Source organism: Amphiura filiformis, chromosome 19 (assembly GCF_039555335.1).
Source record: "Amphiura filiformis chromosome 19, Afil_fr2py, whole genome shotgun sequence".
In the NCBI taxonomy this organism is placed as follows: domain Eukaryota; kingdom Metazoa; phylum Echinodermata; class Ophiuroidea; order Amphilepidida; family Amphiuridae; genus Amphiura; species Amphiura filiformis.
This window is the reverse complement of record NC_092646.1, coordinates 47,010,054-47,028,946: the sequence shown is the minus strand read 5'-3', so window position 1 is coordinate 47,028,946 and position 18,893 is coordinate 47,010,054. Positions and strand designations below refer to the sequence as shown.

Here is an 18,893-nt window from a genome sequence, read left to right as displayed (position 1 = left end):
AAAGTGGGTGTGTACTTTTAAGACACAACCAATAAGTAAATAATAGGTGTTGGCTAGAGTTTTGTCCTTGTAGAGTGCTCCTTTTTGCAATGTCTCACTCTGGGCTGGTACAAGTAACTTATTCCACTCGTGGCCTGAAGGTCACTTGTGGAATAACTATTACTTGCATTTTAACTAAATTCGGCAACAAAATATATCCTCGCTTGCAGGTGTATCCCCATTTAAGCTGTGGAAGGTCAGATTAGGCTCCACGGTTATAGGTCTTTACAAACCCCCACCCCTGTGCATATCCCTCAACCACCTCACACACAAAATAAAACAGTCTGCTAAACACTTATTTCTGGGTTCGTTTTTACTTCTGATGATATAACTATACACCCTTGGTGATTTTTTTCTACAAAATGTTTTCTCATCACTCCACAAATGATCGATTAGTATGGAGTGGACAAGACTGCTGTTTATCTTACCTGCTGAATTGTGTTTCAGAAGTCTATTATCTCCAACTTGTAATCATGGAAGTGCATATGAGGCACAGAACCTTGCTAGAGAGAACGATATTCAGCTGTTCTAGAATGAGGTTGATTTTCTCAATATAACATAATTATGCATTATGTATTAGGTAGTAAACTTGCATAATTTTCTAACAAGCACCCTGTCCAATGTGGAACTTTGCATACAATTTTTAGGATCCATAATGACAGATTTGGTGCACTATTAACATTTTGCAATTTTGATTTATGTATATATTCCATCTATATTTTTATCCATCAGAAATCTTTATGATATAAATTTCTTGGAGGTTCATCATCACCATAACAACAACAATGGATCTTGAAGAATTTCATTACTACATCCAATGCTATGAAGCCATCCAGATAGTGTGTGATCAAGCAGTTATACCGTGTGCAGAGAATGTTTTCAAAGATTGGCACACCAAAAAGCAAATCACCCTCCACTGTGACCCTACCAATCGGTCAGTAACCCTTAAAAGTTGTTTACATCCAACACAATGTCCTGTCAGTGTAACAGACAACAAACGTAGATTGCAACCTCGTGACTGCCCTATATACCCTCTCCCTTGTTACTGCCGTCTGAACCGTGTAAAACCACACCGACATCACTCTTGTCAGAACTGTATTCAATGGTGCCATGCAATAGAGTCTTTATTTTATACTAATGGTTATCCGAAGAAGGATGCACGAGTCACCTGGAGAAACATCAACCCAACAAGACTCTTCCATGATTATGTTGAGTTAGCCAAAGCCTTTGCTGTTAGTCTTCCACCAGGACAGAGTCCAACTTGTTTTGGTGACTTTGATCCTGCTTCCATCTTGAAGGTCATGATGAAATTTGGAGAATGTCATCACAACAATCCAGTGAATCATGATGTTATAAACAAGGTAGGACAAATGGGTTTTTGTACATCTTGATGGAATACCCTTGATTATGGCATGAGAGTATGATTAATTGTGATCCTGAGTTGATCAATGATCATGTTATATTGCATGATGTTGTTTGTGTCTTGCTCTATTATACCATTTTCATTAATGTGGAATACAAATCTCTGCATTTTTATGTTTTAAAGAGATTCAAATTGAACTAAAATTTCATTATATTAATTTCTGCAAAGATACAAATTAGTAATAGACTAGTTACCTAAGTATTAAGATAATGGGTGCACCTAAACAAAATTGGAACACCTCTCTAAACGCCCTCTTAAACAACATACCCAAAAAGGGGAGAAAAGGGAATAGGGGAAAATGCTAATATGTATAAAACTAAACTGGCTGCTATAAATGCAGGGCTCAAATTTCAAAATTGGGCAAATATAGATAACAACCACTCGTAATTGTATGTCATTCGGATTCAGAAACAATATAGTTGCCTGTGCCACACTCTCACTTAAGTGTAATGTTTGTTCACATTTGGTGTCAAGACTTTAATTTGCGGTTGCTTTGGAAAAAAAAGTTGCACAAGTGACCAATTGGCTAGGTTTGACATTAAAGCCATATGTGTATGAAATATCATGTTAAAGACTAAGCCTGAACTGCTTCAATCACAGTAAAATTTAAGTTTTTATATTAAATCCGGAAATCTCCGGTTATATACGGAGTTCACCGATCGAATGCTTGCTAACACGTCTCATGATTGTCAGCTCATGTGTCATATCATTGAATCAGTGACGTGTACATCCCAGTTGTGTGATGCTTCGTACAATAATACATGTAATAGATCACCAAGCTAGTACACGCATTGTAGGTACTGGAATGAAATAACAGTTTTCGTCGTTTTACCTCATTTATTTCGCACATAATTAAAAGTGGACAATGTGATCAATGAATACTAGCATATAGGCCTACTCTTTATGCAAATCACACATTATTTTTAATGAGCTGTGCTTGTTTTCTCTCAGTACCGTATGCACCATTCTCAAAACAACCAGGGCGCATGACAGAAGTTGAGGTTCTAAAGTTACACCCACTGATTTGGTTGCAAAATAGAGCATATGTTATTTCCTCTTTTAAAAATCATATAGAAGGTTGAGAGCCATAGCCTCAACTCACAATCACCTGCTCTTACAAAATGTAGTCCATTAATCAATAGAAAACAAAAGACATTGTGGAGGAAATATTGATTTCTGAAGAACAACGCAATGAGCCAACTTTATGCTCATTTCGTAAGAGCCGGTCATAGTGAGTTCAAGCTTTCTGGTTCTGAACCCTCCTTATAAGATGTAGTGACTGATTGGTGTGTTATTATTATTCCACCATTGAAATACATGTAGGTATACCAAGTACGAAACAATCTCTGCCATAAGAGAATTGCAGATAATCTGAAGGTGACCAAACCAACAAGAAATGGATATTTTGATGATATCTTCAATCTGGTAGAGCTTCTTGAGAAAATACATCCACAGTATTTCACAACAGCACAGGCTGATGATATCAGAGATAAACTACAAAACGTAAGTGTGATATTAATTCAGTATGTTCACTTCACATACACTCTGTAATCAGTACTTGATAGTCATCTTAAAATTATTAGTATACCGTTTTCATCCTAATTAGGATTAGTGGACATCATGGTTATATTCGAGAGAGAGAGAGAGAGAGAGCAACATCAGTAAAGGTAACTGCACCATACATCATCTGCGGGCCAACCTGTATGCTTTTTACCCATACACTGCCGAATCTGCTCCCAAATAAACATGCTGTAATTGCAACATATCACCAGAGCTAGGCTTTCAACTTTGCAGCGATGCCCTTCACCAGCCAGTTTGTAGAGAGTTGGTAGACAGCAACTCATCAAGATCTTAGCTGCACCTTTATTATTTTGTCTGCATCTCAATTTATTGTATTTGGGACCAAATTCACACTGTTGATAGCTTCGGGAATAGCAGATAGTTATAATACATTTTGAAATCATATATGGGCTACATTCCATTTAAAATCCATTCATCCATTTGGGGTGTGTGACCTTAATCTCCCATACAGTAGGTGTAGATTTCAAATAGAGTCACTCATTCAGGTAACTCCTGGTGTGGAAGATTAATGCCATGTTTTCCGTATTAAAGGGGTGTATAGATTCCAGCTGCAATAGCCCCAGGAATGTTCATCTTGTCAAAACCAAATATATTTGCTCACCTTTCGGCCGTCTTGGTCTAACATCGTAGCGATGGTTCACAGTGGCTTAGTCATGTTTTTTTCTGTACCGGGGTTGGTGAAAGAGCACAACTTGTAAATGACGGAAATATTTTTTGCCGGCGGAAGCTGGGAATTGTTGACCAAATTGTTGTACCCAGTGCGCTCAAGAATCTAAAAAGTAGGGGTGGGGGAGAGCAAAATTTTCCAAACATTTTTTAACGCAATTTTTATGTTTATATATCAATTGTTTATATATCAATAGTATACAAAAATTAACTGTTTATGAGTGTGATGGTCGAAATATAATCACGAGGTGAAAGATGGATTGTTCCATTCCACGAGCCGGAACGGCGAGTGGAATGGATCAATACATCTTTCACCGAGTGATTATATTTCGATTATTTCACGAATTTAAGACAGTTAATATTTGTTTTATATCACTCATACATAAATTCTATTACTAAATACAATTTAAGGTAGGAAATACATTTTTTCATCAACATAACACCATGTTTTGCCGTGATATACTTCACATTTTGGGGTCCACCCCATAACTAAATCGGCGAGTCTTAGAGTCAGCACACGGCTTGGCGCAGGCGCGCTACGGCAAAGCACATGATGGTAAAAACTATCACACGGAGAGGGTGATGGTAAAAATGATAAATGGTAATCAACCAATGAACTGTCTGGAATTTATGTATGAGTGATATAATACTCTTTATTTATTCACCTTGCATAAACAGTACCCAAAAATTGTCTATTGTTGACCCCTTTGTGTACCGACGGCCTTAGATGAACAGACGGTTATGATGGGGAAACACCCCCCCCCCCAATTGGCTACATCACTGATGGTACATGTTCTTGATCCTTCCTTCTGGTTGATTAATCAACAACAGAGGTCACACTAGCATCCACAACTGGATCATATATGTGATCAACTCCAACAAAACCCAAAACAAGTCGCATAAAACAAAAATTGGAAATCTTAATTTCATCGTATTTGACTGTGAGACTAAAGTGGACATTCAAATCCTTGAAAGTACTTACTCAAAAGAGGTTTATTTAATCAATAAATAACAGTTGAGCTATAATCATCCCCTGTGTAAGGCAGGAAACTAATTGGCCCATTACTCAGAATTAGCAATTTGGCAAAATTATCGAGGTATCAATTACAAAATTATCCATATCTTGAAAAGTATTGATAGCATCAACTTTTCATATAATTTTGGTATCATTTAAAAGCGTATTGTCTAGTGCTTACATTTTTGTTCAAATGAAATATCAAAAATGTGACTGAGAAACTCTCAGTAAATATATTAAGCTGAACATTCATAGAATTTAAATTTTTAATGGCCTCATTCTAGGCACACTGAGCGTTATTTAGTGTATAAGTACTGCGAAAACAATGGATGTTGCCGTGTGGTCTTTCCGTGTCATAGACACTGTGGACACAATTATTATTTGGGCCCATTCAAAACTTCTTTTATTATCATTGTTATTATTTTGTGTTAAATGCTATAACATCCTATGTGCCTCATTCAATTACACCTATTCAATCCTGCCATTTTCATTCCCATTGATTGTGTTAAAAACAATGTGTTCTGGTTGAGTACGAAAATTTTATTAGGAATATCTTCAAGAATATCAAGTACGGTGTGTATTTGAACTGAATTCAAAATTATTATAATCCTGGACTGGGATGTTTCGAAAATTCGTTTTATATTTAGACATTGATGGGGTTGAGTTATACAGGTGCATTGAGTATGAGGTTCTTACACAGTTGTTACTTGACAAATTCTGCATGGAGAACTTTATTGGGGAGGAGGCCAGTGCTACTAATTCGGTCAAATATGGTAAAATATGATAACAGATTAAACGGCAATTTGCATTATAAATATCCTTAAAAAATCAAAATTCAACTTGAATTCTTTCCCAATATTGTTATGTTAATATTGTAGGTTCACTGATGATTTAATATCTGGTTTTCCGAAACTAGCTTAGTCCATCACCACATGCATGTCCCATGCTTACCTGCTGATATTATTTATGCGATGTTTATTTGTTTGATCGTGATATATCATTTCACATATTTCCTTCATGTGTCACAGATCAAAACTAAAGTAACACAAGAAATGGAAGAAAGAGCAACAAGACCATTGACATCAGAAATGAAGCAATGGATGCAGCAAATCGTCAAAGATTCTGAGGATGAACTCAAAGACGTCATGCAAAAGGAGCGAAAAACACTACAGGACACTGTGACAGATTGCACAGAAGCACAAACGAGACAACTTCAAGATGCTATTAGGGGGCAGACAAGACAACAGACCACTACACTACAAGATACTTACAGAGACCAAACAAGACAGCAGACAGACAAACTAACCAGACAAATTGACACCATCAGGGGACAGGTGACAGACTGCACAGAAGCACAAACCAGAAGACTTCAAGACACCATCAGAGGACAGACAAGACAACAGACCACTACACTACAAGATACTTACAGAGACCAAGCAAGACAGCAGGTGGACACACTTACTAGTCAAATTGACAAAGGTATGCATCACTATGAATTCTTTCAGTTAAAAAAGCTGAAAACAAAAGTTAAAGGGCATTTCGTGATCCACAGCCTCATCCCCACTTTTCTCAAAAAAAGTTGAGATTTTTATATCACTGGAAACCTCTGGCTACATAATGTTTATGTACAAAATATTTCTTGCAGATTAATTCGTTTTGCAAAGATATCGTGAAATTTGAATTTCGTTCTGGTGCACCAGAACGAAATTACAACGCATTGTCTATGGAGCAGTGTAATGCACATAATCATGCATAACTCGCAAAGGCAAAATCGGAATCAACTGAAATTTTGGGAATAAGATTTTTTCGTGGATATCTACTGAAAAATGTCATAAAAAGAGGATGCTAGGATCACGAAACACTCCTTTAATACTTATAGTACAGTAGTAAAAACGACAGTCACAAGACTTTCTATTTTGCAGAGCGGTAGTAGCTTGCGACCAGCATCTACATTGTCTTCTTTAGCATTTTCCCTTGCAAGTTAAGTTCTCTATTTTTGTATTGTTTGGGGGTGTGTATGTATGTGTACAGGGTGGTCATAAACATAAAGTTGAAATTGCTTTACGATATTCCTCAGCTACGGGATCTTTAGTGGTATATGGTGAAAATGGCAAGGTCAAAGGTCATAAACAGGTCAAATTGTAAATTGCTCTAATCTGACTGAAACCTGTTGGGATGGGTGGGTGTGTGGGGTATGTGTGTTTGTGTGTGATCTTGATTGATTTGATACTGATATGATCTTTATATCCTGGAATATCAATGACATGTGACATGGGGTCTTATATGTTCAGGCATGCATATTAAGGTGATGCCTCAAAAAAGGTGCACGTTTGTTATTGCAGTCTCTATACAGGGTGAGTCAAAAAAAGTGCAATAGAGCAAAAAATCGATATGTATTTAAGAACCAAGTCGTACTTCCCCATTATTGAAAGATTCTATAAACGCCACACTCAATAGTCACCTTCTGTGAAAATATGAAGTGAATCGCGACTACCGTTTATTTTTATGAGTCCTTTTGCTGCGATACCCAATTTCGTTATTTGTCCACGAGGTACCATGTATTTTGAATGAGAGCACACGGAAAAGTTTTACTTAAATAGGGTTGATTTTTGCGTTATTTTAATTTTTAATTTCTTTTCTATTTTTCTGTTCAAACAAACTTTCTAACATTACTTTAATTCCTTCATACCTCACTCGACTCCAACTCCAGTTTTTTAATCCCAATATGTCCAACTTACTGGATACTTTATAATTCATTCCACTTCAATTTACGCGCATTTCATTATGACATTTGAAAAACCCGCCTACAAATTTGTTTGTTTTTGATAGAGAATAAACATCTTTATAGTAAAGGTAAAATGAAAATAACAGCAAATAATGTTTCTTCTACTTAAGCAAGACTAAGGGCAATAACACTTTGGGCGCTCCATTTTATTTCAATGCCAATGAGGTTAAGAAAATGGCAGTTGTTCCAAAACTACCTTACACAGAGTGGGCTGACATTCAAATTTTAGATGTCTCTTGGACAAACATTAAAATTGGATATCGCTATAAAATGTGTCATAAAAACAAAACGGTAAATGCTAATTCCTTGATTTTGCCACACAAGGTCACTGATGGATATAACATATATAAAGTGTATTAAAACGTAAAAGGTTCAACTCGGTTCTTAAATAAAAGTGGATTCTTTTCTCTGTTGCACCTTTCTTTGACTCACCCTGTATGTTCCCTTCCTATTCCATTAAAAACATAAATCTAATTTAGAAAATATGATTGTATACTTATAATAATAATAAAAATAATAATAAAAGAGATTTATATAGCGCATCATACAGAAGTCTCGATGCGCTTTACAGAGCACACATACATAAAAGTAAAAACTAAATAAATGTACAAAATCCTTAAATAATACACCTTAAAATACAAACTACAATAACAAGATTAATTAGGCTACACCAAGCATCCCTCACAAGGAAAGGAGAAAATAAGAACGAGCAAAGGGTCCCAACCAAGTGAAAGACGCATGGTAGCACAGCATATACATACAGTAAGCAATAAAACAATGACCATATTATATTTACAGGCCATTATACTCATAATAGCAAAAACCAAGTTCAACATGATCAATATAAAAACATAATAATTATTAAATGGCGAATAAGATCAAATCAGACAGAAGCGAGAAATATTTCAGCTTGGAAAAACAGCAATATGATGGTGGCACAGCACCCTGCTGAGGGGAGAGGTTGCCAGCACGTCACCCTCAGCTAGAAACATAATAAATAAAACGCGAAATATGGGGTGGCACAACACCCTGCTGAGGGGAGAGGTTACCAGCACGTCACCCTCAGCGAGAACAAACATGATAATACAATTAAAATTAAGGCGTAGGCGAGACCAGCGGCGAGAACAACATTATGCCGATTATTAAAACGCAATATGGGGTGACACAGCACCCTGCTGAGGGGAGAGGTTACCAGCACGTCACCCTCAGCAAGAACAACACAGAAGTATTTTTACAAGATATATTTGACGAAAAACAGCGATAACTATCTGGCGATAAATAAAACACGAAATGGGGTGGCACAACACCCTGCTGAGGGGAGAGGTTTCTAGCACATCACCCTCAGCAAATTGAAACATAATAAATTATATAACAACAAAATCACAGATGAATCAAACAATGAAAAGATGCGTCTTCAGAAGTCGCTTGAAAGAGTGCAGTGAGTCAGCAGAACGAATGTTATGTGGCAGGTTGTTCCAAAGAAAAGGTGCAGCGAACGCGAATGATCTTTCCCCATAATACTTGGTAGATGGACGACATGTGACTGAGAGAAGTGATTTAGAAGACGAACGAAGTTTGCGACTAGGATTGAAAAGTGCGAGATGAACTGTGAGATGTACAGAGGAGAAAGTTGATTTTGAGCCTTGAAGGTCATGAGAAGAATCTTATAGATTATCCGCTGTTGTACAGGGAGCCAGTGAAGTGCCTGAAGAATAGGAGTGATGTGTTGATACTTGGAGGTGCGAGTGACGAGCCGGGCTGCAGTGTTTTGAACTCGCTGCAACTTGGAGATATAGCTATCCGGTAGGCCGTATAACAAAGAGTTGCAGGAATCAATCCTTGAAGTAACAAATGCGTGAACTAATCTCGCTGTGTTGACCTCGTCAAGATAATATCTGATTTGACCAATTCTACGAATTGCAACTAGAGCAGATTTACAGATGCTGTCGATGTGCTCTTTCATACAAAAGTGAGAATCCATTACAGCGCCTAGATTGCGCGCACCACTTGAAGAATTGATCACGGAATCCCCGATTACAAGCGATATGTTTGTAGCAGGTCTGTTCGAGAAGCGGGAAGTGACATGGATGAGTTCGGTCTTGGCATCGTTAAGGACCAATTTATTTGCAACGGCCCATGATCTCACATCCGCAATGCAGTTTTCCATCACTTCAATAGCCTGAGCTCGATCATCAGGGTGGAAACACATATATAGTTGTGTATCGTCTGCGTACACCATAGTATGCACACCACGTGCTGTTATAAGATCTTGCATAGGGGCACTGTACATGGTGAAAAGTAATAATGTCTAGAAAATTGTTAGTATTATTGCAACACTAATATGTTGTTTCCTAATTAGCAATTTTCTTGATATTGTCAAAGATGTTGCTAGAAAGAAACTCGTTGCAATTTGAAGTAATTGTTATTTTGCTACTTTTAGGATTTTTTCTTGATATTGTCAAAGATGTGATATATACGATCAAATAATACATAATAGTTGTGAATTAATGCTCAATTCAGGCGAGGCTACAGCACCATCGATGCACTTATAATGATAATAATAATATTTATTTGAATTACTTAATTAGTAGATTTACACACAATTTGCATTTCTTATACATGAAAAAAGCAAGTAATTCAGGATGAGTGAATGGGCTAAAAGTCCAAAGACAGAAGTTTCCACTCATCCTGCACATAAATAAACAGAGTTACTTGAAAGTACATACAAAATCGGAAAGCTACATTTTGTAAAATAAAACCATTATAAAATCATGAAACAATATAGGCCTATACATAAAATACAGGCATTTGAAAATATATAAGCCAAAGCATGTAATACTGCAAGATCATTTAAGCATATTAAAGTTAAAATATTTACATTCAGACATAACCCTAACTGAATACAAGGGATTTTTTGCTATCGGTAGGGAAAGAAGAAACCAAAAGGAGAGAAGATGAAGAAAGAAGTCACTTTGCACCCCCGGGATTCGAACCACGGACCCCTCGCATGCCACGCAGAAGCTCCCCAGCATGTAGCCACACAGGTGACGTTGGCCCGGCCAACGATTCCCTGTGCATATATGACTTAGGCTGATTGCGTCATCAAGTCACGTGCAACGCGTGCACGAGCAGCGATTTACATAGTGAGATTCAGTGAGATCTAGTTCAGTAAGTGTTATTTTGGCCTATATCTAGGAAAAACGCTACATAACCCTATCTGAACACAAGGGATTTTTGCTATCGGAAGGGAAAGAAGAAACCAAAAAGGAGAGAAGATGAAGAAAGAAGTCACTTTGCACCCCCGGGATTCGAACCACGGACCCCTCGCATGCCACGCATGAGATCCCCAGCATGTAGCCACACAGGTGACGTTGGCCCGGCCAACGATTCCCTGGGCATATATGACTTAGGCTGATTGCGTCATCAAGTCACGTGCAACGCGTGCACGAGCAGCGATTTACATAGTGAGATTCAGTGAGATCTAGTTCAGTAAGGGTTATTTTGGCCTATACCTAGAAAAAACACGCTACCTTATTTTGGCCTATATCTAGGAAAAACACGCTACATAACCCTATCTGAACACAAGGGATTTTTGCTATCGGAAGGGAAAGAAGAAACCAAAAAGGAGAGAAGACGAAGAAAGAAGTCACTTTGCACCCCGGGATTCGAATCACGGACCCTCGCATGCCACGCAGAAGATCCCCAGCATGTAGCCACACAGGTGACGTTGGCCCGGCCAACGATTCCCTGGGCATATATGACTTAAGGTTCGTTCATACTACCACCGCATTTGCGATGCGTTGCTTTGCGATGCCGATATATCGATTACTTTTGCCGCAACTCAACGCAACTCGTCGCATTTCCCAGTTAAAATGTATTTAACTTTATTGCGATATCGCAATGCAGTACTTGCAGTACGATGCAGTGCGACAAGCACCGCATCGCAAAGCAACGCATCGCAAATGCGATGGTAGTATGAACGGACCTTTAGGCTGATTGCGTCATCAAGTCACGTGCAACGCGTGCACGAACAGCGATTTATATAGTGAGATTCAGTGAGATCTAGTTCAGTAAGGGTTATTTTGGCCTATATCTAGAAAAAACACGCTACCTTATTTTGGCCTATATCTAGGAAAAACACGCTACATAACCCTATCTGAACACAAGGGATTTTTGCTATCGGAAGGAAAAGAAGAAACCAAAAAGGAGAGAAGACGAAGAAAGAAGTCACTTTGCACCCCCGGGATTCGAACCACGGACCCCTCGCATGCCACGCAGAAGATCCCCAGCATGTAGCCACACAGGTGACGTTGGCCCGGCCAACGATTCCCTGGGCATATATGACTTTGGCTGATTGCGTCATCAAGTCACGTGCAACGCGAGATCTAGTTCAGCATCAGGGTTAAATACAACAAGATTATTAACATGATGTAGGCCTAATTCAGAGGGAATTCCATTCCAAAGACGAGGAAGGGAAACAAACATAAAATTAAAGAAAGATGAAGATTTGGCAGTATGGTGCAATAACCTAGAATTATCCAAAATACTTCTCGAACCAGAGAACTAAAAGAAGCAGGCCCAAACTCATTGATTGTTTTAAATCCCAAGACTAATCTTTAACACTTGTAAACATCCTCAAGCTTAATCAATTTAGGACCTACACGCCTCTCAGAATATGAAGGATGATCATCAAACTCGACCTCAGGAACATATTTGTAGAACAAAGTACGAGTGATTTCCCTCTGGATTTTTACCAACCTATCAATATGATTCTTTTGAAGTGGAGACCAGACACAAACACTATGAAACCAGAGAGCTTAGCACTTTTATTAGCAACATTACCAATATGTGAGTCAAAAGAAAGGTCCTTACTGAAAGTAACTCCAAGTAGCTTGAATTCATCAACTTCTTTAAGCTCGGCGATTCCCATAGTAAAAGAACTACAGGAATTAGGAGACTTAGAGCTAGTCATGTGCATAGTGGAACACTATGAAAGGTTCAAAGGAAGTTTGTTACAAACATACCATACATAGGACGGACAATATTGAATGATTAGAAAATTAATTAATTGGAAAAAAGAAAAAGAAACCACATCGTTTAAGTCATTAACAAATAGAAGTAATAAAAAATGGACCAAGAACAGAGCCTTGAGGAACACTAGAAATTATATCACACCATTCAGAAACTACACCTTTGAAAATATTCCTTTGCTTACGCATGTACAAAATGTTTTGAATCCACCAAAAGAAGTTGACCTCTAATTCCAATAGAATGAAGTTTACCAAGCAAAAGATTGTGTTCGACTTTATCAAACGCAGAACTAAAATCCAAGAAGCCAACAAGCCAACATTAACGATCATACAATGATTTGCTAAGCAAATGGAAAATGTTGACAATATTTGCTCACAATTTCGGCCACTGCGAAAACCAAATTGATCATCAGACAAAATACCATTTTCATTGATATATTTCATCATTCGAGAGGAAACTAACTTTTACGTGTCAAAGAAACTGGGCGGTAACATCATCCTTGGGCTTTCCAGAAAGATAGGGACAACATCGACCGCTTTCCAAGCACTACGGACTTGACCATGTTGTAGAAAACTATTAAGCAGATCACATATCACTGGAGATATTTTTTTACAACAAAACTTCAAACAGACAGGAAATATGCCATCAGGACCAGGAGACTTGGACGAATCGAGATTCTTAAGAACATCCAACATTTCACTTACCGTAATAGGCTCAAAAGAAAGGGCTGCACCATGTGAAGGAATAGAATCAGGCTAACAGTCAAGATTAATAGGATCATACATGCCAACAAACTTGCTTGAAAAATGAGTATTTGAATACATCAGCAATATCATTTGGATCAGTAATTACATCATTTTCAACAGTAAAACAAGTGTTTTCAGAACACTTCCTGGAAGAAGCAACGTATGTCTTAGGATTACTCTTAACATTTTTAAAAATATCGTATGCATAATTTCTATTACTATTTCTAATTGCAGCTTTCAATTTGTTACTAAAGTCCTTAAATTGAAACAATTCTATTAAGGAAAACAGCACATCTATGATCTATATTTCTAAAAACATTAAGTTTGTCTTTGTCTTTTTTGTATTTAGAGTTAGTTTATCTGCCTTGAACCAGTTGCATACTTCCTTGAGTTCATTATGTATCGTAGTACATAGTGTAGCAATATCTTTATGAGAACAGAAAACAGTTGTATCATCAGCAAATGATATAGATTTGAGTATCTTAGACGTGTTACAGATATCTATCATATATAAAATGAAAAGAAGTGGCCCAAGAATTGATACAATTTACTTAACAATATATTATGATCAATGGTATCAAAGGCTTTGGATAAATTCATAAAATACCTATCAATAGCCCTGCTCATTTACAAAATCTAAAACAGTCATGTTGCATGTGTAATGGTTAGTGCGAAAACATATTGTACTTATACAAAATATCATGCTTGTATAAAAATTGTAAGTTCGATTATAGATTATATACTAAATGCTCAAGAATGTTTGAAAACCCGTTTTTTGAACAATCGTCACTCACTATGGGGAGGGTTATTTTTTGATGTGTTGAACATTTCCTACAAGACAACTTCCATATCACGAACGTGTTCTGTATTGTCAGATATTGAGCAGTGTAAATATAGCCCAGAAAATACCCACTCAAGTCATGAACCTTCTGAATGATCTAACTTGTTTTTATTTTGTCCAAGGGAGGATCATGTCTTGTTAAATACAAAAGACAGAACCCCAAAGCCCATGTTACATACCCGGATTACACAAAGCTTCTTACCACATAATTAAAGCCATAATATTTCCATAACAAATAGAATATTCGTTTGGGTATAAAATGTTGCTTTTTACTGTCAGATATGTCCTCTTTTAATATGGGCCCAAACAGACGAGGCAATACAAAGAAAATCGCTATTTAATACCAGCGCATAATGTCGTGTTGGTGTTTTGATATGTCACGACTACCCGCACACCATGTACGTACTGTGTTATGCACAATGTGCATTGCACATCGTGTACGTGTTCGACTAATACTTCAATCGTAATGAACCGTCTTCTTACGACGGTTTATTCAAAATCTTGGATTTTGACAAAACTACAGGACTAAAGTCTTGATTTTTGCAGGGTATGTTAGTTTACTAAAGTACATAACAATCATGTAAAAACAGAATTTTGAAAAATATTGAGGGCGTCTTCCTCAGCAAATGTTATAATATGGCTTTAATGGTCCGTTCAGCTATTTTCTGTACAAATATTTCGACAATCTGCACCACCAAACGATCAACAATTATAGTTCAATTTGATCACAATAAATAATGTCTATTGCATAAAACATGAAAATAATCAGACCTGAAAGTGTAACACGATTTCCTCTGTGTATACTGCAAGCTAGTGCACTATCATGCCAAAATCGGCAGCCTTGTCGTAATTTTTATAATTATAGTTAAAAAAAGATGTTACCACTTCAGATAAAATGTCTTACTTTGTCTGAAAAACACGGCTTTTGACATAACCACCAGCAGGCTATGTTAACACATCTATGATAAGGGACGCACCATTAGATTCTCAGGGGGGGGGGGCATGGGAGTTTGAAGATAATAAATTTATTATCTTCAACAAGGATTCAAACAAAGCGTAATTCCTCATGGCCTTCTTCTGTAACAGTACAGTGGACAGTATCAGGCAATGTTATCTTATCATCCTGTTTCCTTCATAAAACATGGTCTGACAGTGGTATATAAACCAGTTGGTTTTAAAGTTGTGTTTATAATATGGTAAAACATGCCCTTATTCCTGTAACAGTACAGTGGACAGTTTGACTTATTCCCGTTTCCTTCATTACCATTTCATATCACAGGATTGGAAGACTTGCCTGCTAGATTGGTTGACGTTAATGTTGAGAAGAAATTACAAGGTAACAATGATTAACTAACTTTAACCAGTTTTACCAATTCAATTTCAGTGACAAATGAAACTTCAAGTGTACGGGTATTGTTGAAGCCGTTTATTTTTGTCCTTGATATTGATACCTAGTTCATACTTACATGGTTTCCGCTTTTCTAATTGGTCAAGAGCCAGTTGGCCCGGATGTGCGATCGCAGAGTAGGTACATGAAGGTAAAGCAGGCTATTAATAATGTCACTTGTTAATTATTGTTATTTTTTTGATGAAATAAAAAATCACAAAACTTTCTGGTAAGTATGAATAGGGTTCATTCTGTTTATGCCCTCACACTGCAAGCGGCCCTCAGGCGTAAACAATCGTTTAGTCATGAAAATATTTGATTTAAATTATTATGTTTTTCATATGGAGAATGGTACTACTTCTTTAGGTATGATTATGTTGAGCACTTGTTGAAGGAAAATATTTTTCTTTTACACCTTTTAAATACCTTTTACAGCTTTCGACTGTGTTTTTTACTTTAGGGCATGTATTGTTTTGTGCAATATTAAGTTTTAATATAAGAATTGGGAAATCGGTTAGCATAATTCGGGATTGGCTATCTACTACCAAATATTAGAAAATTTAATTTGACCACCTTTTCTCAATTTGTATTACCTTGGGATCATAACCACACTTGGACCTACAATGGCTGTCTGCATGAACCACAGTTTAGTCATAGTCTAGATTTCTTTCACTGTTATATCACATTACAATTAGATTGCCACCTGAGGGTACTATACACATTTTTGCTAAGGACTGCCCAACCAGGGAAAAATAACTGGGTGGTCATTACTTAGGGCGTCTTCAACAAGATTTATTTTAGCTTCACAGCATTATAGCGCCATCAGTAATTAAGATTGTTGCCTTCCTAGGTGACTGACATCAAACAGATAAAAAAGATATATATTTAAAAAAAACAAGTGGTACTATAGAATAGTACAGATAAACTAGCATAAAATATGACTGCAAAAGGACTCCTTGTGGACAGGATTTATGGGGGAGATGCTGTGTTCCCCTGACCGACTTAAGAAATAAAAGAACTACGCAAAATGTGCATGGGGAGTGCTATGGGCGCAAAGCGCTTAACAGATTGGGTCGCATGCTAGTATGGTACAGGGGCACGCCATTATATTAGAAGCTCATTGATTTTAGTTTTTCAAAACCTTAAAAGTACAGACTTGGCATTTAATATGGAATACTTTTCTCAAAATTCCAAGACTGGTATGGTAGAGTTTCTGCATAAACCGCACGGGCTAAATATTAATTGGGGTGTGTCGGGAGATGGTGTAAAATAATTGTTTGACAGAAAATGAGCTTTCCATTAGTTTACAGTATGGTGCTCATAATGTAGTAAATTAGCATAAAGTGGCGGATTTAAGGAGACTGAATTATAATTTTGTGGGAGTAAAATTTCTGAATTGGAGCAACGTTATTCTGATATTATCAAATTTGTTGAGGTTTGAGTCAATTTTATTGAACCTAAATACCAATAAGTGTTCGTCAGAACTGAAATGCACCTGTGATCTACCACTATTGAAAGTGGGAGGAGCTTTAAAAAATATGGCTCTATAAAGTGGTATGCACTCAGAAAATTTGAATGGTCCCCTGGCAGTAGCGTAGCCAGCGGGGGGCAGGGGGGGCAGAGTGCCCCCCTGACAAAAAAAAAAAATGAAAGAAAAAGTGCCCCTCTTGACAAAAAATGAAAGAGAAAATCAGGAGAGCAAAGGAAAAGAAAAAGGGCAAGGAGCCCCTTTTCTAGCAAAATTCAGGGCCAAAATAGTGTAAAATACAAAATTTTTCCGCGCTACGCGCGCACATTGTAACAATAAAGCCCCTTTTAGCCGGATAATGGGCGAAAATAGTGTAAAATACCATTTTTTTCGCGCTACGCGCGCACATCATCCCAATAAGGCCCTTTTCGGGAAGCTCAAAGACATACAGTATCTATGTATTGTATGATGCAACTGCAATTTTTTTCGTCTGTGCCCCCAAAATTTTATTTTGCACCCCCTGACCAAGAAAGCTGGCTACGCCCCTGTCCCCTGGGGCCAAATGTTATAAATATACTGTACACAAAGAAACTATGTGAGTTCATTGGACAAACAGGAATCCGCACAGTTGTTTTTATACCGTAAGTTTATAACATTTGACCCCAGGGGGCCATTCAAACTTTCTGAGTACGTACACCTTTTAAGAGCCTCCTTTTTAAGCTTCTCCCCTGTTCAAAAACTTGGTACATGGTAAGTGTATCTCAGCTGTGATGAATGCCAGTTGCTGACGAAGTTTACAAAATATCACCTCAACCCCCTATAAATTTGATAATAACAGAACCATGTTGCATAAAGTCCGAAATTGTGTACCCCACAAAGCTCAAATTCAGCCTCCTAAATCCGCCATTTTAGGCAAGTTCGCTACATTATGAGCACCATAATGTAAACATATCGAAAGCACATTTTGTATCAAACAATTATTTTACGCCACCTCCCGACACACCCCAATTTATATTTAGCCCGTGCAGTCTATGCAGACTCCGTCCATACCAGTCTTGGAACTTTGCTAAAAATATTCCATATTAAATGTCTGTATGTTTGCTATTGAAGGGTTTTAAGGGACATCTTTGTAATAGTTGGAATGTTTATCTCCCATTTTCATAGCTTTTTTTTAATATAGACGTTTTACCAATATATCTTTATTATTATTTTACCGACTTCAGATGAAAATAATTAACACAATTTTATTACTTATTTCGTTATTTTTATATATGTCAGAAGACAACAGATACCTGGAAGATGTTAAACAGCAATTATCGTCCAAGTATACACAACAGTATTCCCGAATGATGTTTATACCATCAATGGTAGATGAACAGCGGACAACGGATGACACATTTGTAGCACCTGAACTGAAACTGTGTTCCATCAATGAAGAGCCCAGGAATCTGTCATGTGATGAGATGTTCTCAATAAAGATAAGGAATGTTAAGAGAAAACGTGCAGTTGTAGTTGGTAGCCCTGGTAGTGGAAGTCAACACTAATACACAACAGGATAGCCTATGATTGGGGGAGGGCTGTTAAGCACCAACAAATCAAATTATTGTTTGTGATAGATATGTGTAAAGTTGAATCGGGATCTGATGTATATGAGATTATAGAAGATCAGTTGCTTAGAGGTGTACAAAGAGAAAAGCTTGAAAAGTTGTTGGAAGACAATGCTCAATCAACTGCCTTTCTCTTGGATGGCTTTGATGAAGTATCTCCAAAATGGAAAGGGGAGGGAAATGGAAAGAGTCTATCTGCTGTTCTAGATAGTACATGGTTATCAGGTAGCCATGTAATTGTTACTACAAGACCAGAAAAGTTACATGACTTTAACAAGCAATACCAAGGCTACACTCAAGTAGA

At 37.3% G+C, this 18,893-nt stretch overlaps 1 protein-coding gene across 1 annotated transcript; it reads left to right on the top strand.

The window, feature by feature from the left end:
- The first annotated feature begins 776 nt into the window (after positions 1-776).
- Positions 777-18,526, top strand: LOC140141392 (uncharacterized). The gene is made up of 5 exons (XM_072163247.1): positions 777-1,400; positions 2,786-2,965; positions 5,753-6,203; positions 15,407-15,463; positions 18,261-18,526. The coding sequence occupies exons 1-5, from the start codon at positions 825-827 to the stop codon at positions 18,524-18,526; spliced, it is 1,530 nt and encodes a 509-aa protein (XP_072019348.1). The 5' UTR covers positions 777-824.
- The last annotated feature ends 367 nt before the right edge of the window (positions 18,527-18,893 follow it).

Excerpts from the sequence above, each read along its gene's own strand:
- LOC140141392 (XM_072163247.1), top strand. The coding sequence starts at position 825 with ATGGATCTTGAAGAATTTCATTACTACATCCAATGCTATGAAGCCATC. Across the intron at positions 1,401-2,785 it reads ATCATGATGTTATAAACAAG|GTATACCAAGTACGAAACAA; the intron begins GTAGGACAAATG and ends AAATACATGTAG. Across the intron at positions 2,966-5,752 it reads TCAGAGATAAACTACAAAAC|ATCAAAACTAAAGTAACACA; the intron begins GTAAGTGTGATA and ends CATGTGTCACAG.